Source organism: Medicago sativa, chromosome 8 (genome assembly GCF_051527215.1).
Source record: "Medicago sativa cultivar Bolivia chromosome 8, Bolivia_mono, whole genome shotgun sequence".
Taxonomy (NCBI): Eukaryota; Viridiplantae; Streptophyta; class Magnoliopsida; order Fabales; family Fabaceae; genus Medicago; species Medicago sativa.
Window position 1 is genome coordinate 26,347,975 of NC_140756.1, and position 4,421 is coordinate 26,352,395.

Consider the following 4,421-nt stretch of genomic DNA (forward strand, 5'->3'; position numbering starts at 1 on the left):
AAAGTATCACCTTTGTGTCAAATATAAAGTATTTAACCATCATTTTATTTCCGGACATATCACCTTAATTTTATTTCCCTAATTTTATTTCCGGACATATCACCTTTGTGTCAAATATAAAGTATTTAACCATCATTTATGAATTACTACTTTATGATTTATTTTATACTCTCTCCGTTTCAAAATACATGTCGCAGACAACAACTACACACACATGTCAATACACAACTTTTACCATTAATATCCTTAATTATAAATAATAAAAAATTATAGAAATTTGATATTTTGAAAATATTCATCGAGACAAATCAAAAAACACCTTACATGCTAACATTTGTATTTATATATAAGTTAAAAAATATGGTCAATATAAGTTATATAAATAGTGTATATTGTAAAATTGCGACAAGAGATTGTTGTATAAAAAATGATCCCAGTTTAAAAAAAAATTAAAAAATTCAACCTAATGTGCCAAAGACTCTTAGTTGATCAGCATATGTCCACACATATTTGAAATGAAAAGCATGTGTTTCACGTATGCATTGAATAACCTGTAACGCCCACATGCAACACAGTGACCTGTCAATGTCAATGTCCTATCTCCTTTTATATATTTAAATGGGTAGTGTTAACTTGTATCTCTAGAGTACTCATAATGGAGATCCTCAATTTTGAGGTTTTAAACAGGTCTCACATGAACATATTATTTTTTTTGATAATTTTTTTAATAATAGTATCTAATAGGTACTCAAACACTCCAATGAAGACCCTCTAACAAAATGTCTATTTGTGTCCCACCAATAACATTAAAAATTCAAGGTAAATTGTAATTAAAAAACAATAGTACAATGACAATAATTATTTTAAACAAAAGTAATGTGAGGTCTACTTAAACATTGAGTCTAAAGTGAGACCATGAATCCTAGAAGACCTTAAAAAAAATATAAAGTATAACTCAAGCTTTCTGATTTTCTCTATTTCTCAACTTGTACCATATTAAATTATTATTACTACATATTTTCATTTTCAATTTTGATTTTAATATTCATTCCCAATTGATGATATTTGATGAATTAATGGTGTAATTTTCAGGACATGGGGTGGATGAGAAATCATTGATAGCAATATTGGGAAAATGGGATCCTTTTGAGAGAGAATCTTATAGGAAGAAGACATCACACTTTTTCATTGAAGATCATGAACGCCAATTTCAAAGGTGGAATGATCATTGTGTTCGTCTTCTCAAACGTGAGTTTGTGCATTTTAAGGTAACATTTTTCCATTTGATTTGTTCACTATTTAAAATTAAGAGATTGATTTTTACCAGGAATAGGAGGCAGTTAACTGTCAAGGAATAGTTAAATCGGCGGCATTTAACTGTTGAGGGTTATTACGATCTTTTATATGTGTGTTTCAACCTTCTTATGTGTGTGAACAACAATTTTCGATGAAGAGCTAGGTTGTAGGCCGTTAATGTTTTTGGCCCATTTGGCCTGATTTGTTATGTATACGCCTGTATAACACATATTTTTATATGCATCCTCCCTATAAAAAAATTGGTTGTTCTTAATAATGTGCCCAAAAAGCTTATTACCGAAGAAAGTTGTAATAAATTTTTGGGCCCTATGTTCCTTATGATGTTCCTCACTAATATTAAAAATATTGGTGATATTTATTATCCACGAAATTGAGATTATTTTCATAACAAAACAAATTATATTTTAGTTGAAAATGAGCCTACTAGAGAAATTAGTCTTAATCTCGTCTTTCAAAGATTCCAAAAAAATAAATTATATCAATATAGTAATGTCAAATTTCTTGAATTGATTGAAAGGATTGCAAATTTGAATATCATTCGAGACACATTCATAATTATGAAACCGATATGAGACGCATTTGGGGTTATGTGGCCCACTAAGCATTTTTTGTTTTGTTTTGTTGTTCTTGTTGTTAATAGCAGCATTTGACATACGATGTTTTTAGTTGCTAAAATATCAGTCTACTTCGCAAGTGTTATTGTTCTCTACTTCTACGGTATTTTATTTTGGTTTGGTGTCTATGAAGTGTTTGATTTATTTTCAGATGTTACCTAAAAAACATTTATTTGGTAATGAAAAGTTAAATAAAACAACGAAATGAAGAGCTAATAAAAACACCACAATGAGCTAAAAAAATTATGATGTATTAAGACCCGTAAAACTCTAGGAACGGTACTATATGTATTCATATCGCTTTCTTATTCTTTGGTGTTTTATTAATATACTCCTTCCGGTCACAATTATAAGCAAAATTTCACTTTTTAGATACAATGAATAATTAATGTATCTAGTCTTTATTATAAATTAGATACATTAATTATTCCATTTATCTTAAAAGTGAAGTTTTGCTTATAATAGTGACCGAAGAAGTATACTGTACTGTATATATGGAAAAAATTATTAGACAAAAGTATACTGTACTGTATATATGGAAAAAATTATTAGACAAATGCTGTCCACAAATGTTATTAGACAAGCCATGACATGATACCTAAACCTTATAAAAGGGCATCAATAGTTGGACATTAATTCGAACAAGCCCAACCACAACCAAAATCTAAACCAAGAAATTAAGTGTAGTCACTCCTCCAAATTCCAACTTTCACAATGTCTCATCTCATCACCGGTAACACTGTTGATCGATTCATTTTACGAGAATACATTGGCGTGAAACCATACCCAAAATCTTTTATATTCCCTGATATTGACTACAACGAAATCGATTTCCATGTCATTTTGGCCTTTGCCCATGAGACTTACAACGAAGATGGAAAAGGCACCGGAAAATTCTATCCCGATTGGGATCTTGATATCTGCGGTATACCACGTGTGCAGGATATCAAGCTCAAGTATCCCAAGGTCAAGGTGGTACTTAGCATTGGTGGTCGTGATATACAAAGTGTGCAGGATATCATCAAGCACAAGGATATTCCCCCTACTAAATATCCTTTCTCTCCTATTGAAAAAGAATCCTGGTGTGATAATGCCGTCGATTCGCTCAAAAAGATCATCCAAGACTACACGTTTGATGGCATTGATATTCTCTATGACAACATCAATACCAATGAAGAAGATTTCTCCAACTACGTTGGGGACGTTATAAAAAGACTCAAGGAAGAGGTAGGTATCAATGTGGTGTCCATTGCTCCATCCCATGAAACTAATGAACACTACAAGCTACTCTACAGGGACCACAGTGACGATATTAATTGGGTTAACTACCAATTCTACATGCAGCCTAACCCCACTGACGAGACTGACTTTGTAGACCTGATCTATGTTAGACTCGCAAGGGAATGTTACACTTTTGAAAAACTCCTAGTAGGAGCAAGCACCGATCCACGTGACGGACGTAATGTTCCACTTCCACTAGATGTCTTCGTTGCGAGTTGCTCCGATCTCATGAAGGTTCAACGCAGTGGCATTTTCATTTGGAATGCTAATGACTATGAGAAAATTGCACGAGATATCATAACAACTATCCCTCGTAATAATTAATTACCAGCTCTATGTAGCCGGTAATTAAACTTATCATATCCACTATCTCTATATGTTTAATTATTCGGGTCATTTATCAAACTAAGGGATAGCTACGCCGTTCCTTGCTGTAGTTTGATACATCTTCTAAATAAGACCCAAAAAAGCTTTGATTATTGCATGTGTGTGTTTTAATTTGTGTGTCGCACAGGTTACTTGTGCTCTATGTACGTTGTTTTAATAATGAATGAATGTTATTTTTATCTTTATTTTTTTATACTACTACTATATTGAGTCCCCTTTCATGAGTTAATAATTAGAAACAATTGAATATGGCTGACATTTCTTTATGATTTAAAATGAATCTCATTTCTATATATATAACACTTTACACATCAGTACATTAAGACCAATTATATATATTTATACTCCCTTTGTCCCAATTTAACTGAGCCCTTGGCAGGGCTCATTTCACACTTATTAAGAAAAAGTATACACCCTCCGGTCACTAATATAAGCAAAAATCTATTTTTTAGATACATTGTATGTGGTCTTTATTATATGTCACATACATCATTAATTGAATGTATCTAAAAAGTGGATTTTTGTTTATATTAGTGACTGGAGGGTGTATAAGTGAAAGAGAGAGAAAAATGGTTTTGAGTGCCCTTATCAACTATTGGTGCATTCTTCTTTATCATAAATGCAAAGTAGAATATATTGAATTAGGAGTGGTAAAAGTAGTATTAATTAGTGTACAATTGGAAAAAAGTAATTAATATTGTATTGAAAAGTGAAATTGATCAATTTTTCTGGGACAATATTTTTTTGCAAATGACTCAGTTATTATGGAACGGAGGGAGTATATCCTTATTACTTTCCTAACACTCAGTCAACAACTCATTT

At 31.7% G+C, this 4,421-nt stretch overlaps 1 protein-coding gene across 1 annotated transcript; it reads left to right on the forward strand.

Moving 5' to 3' along the window:
* Positions 1-2,570: 2,570 nt before the first annotated feature.
* On the forward strand, positions 2,571-3,784 carry LOC146897961 (chitinase 2-like). The gene has a single exon (XM_085733645.1). It carries the CDS (start codon positions 2,646-2,648, stop codon positions 3,534-3,536), a length of 891 nt encoding a protein of 296 aa, XP_085589771.1. The 5' UTR covers positions 2,571-2,645; the 3' UTR covers positions 3,537-3,784.
* The last annotated feature ends 637 nt before the right edge of the window (positions 3,785-4,421 follow it).

Bases quoted from the DNA above. Each gene is read 5' to 3' on its own strand.
- LOC146897961 (XM_085733645.1), top strand. From the start codon at position 2,646: ATGTCTCATCTCATCACCGGTAACACTGTTGATCGATTCATTTTACGA.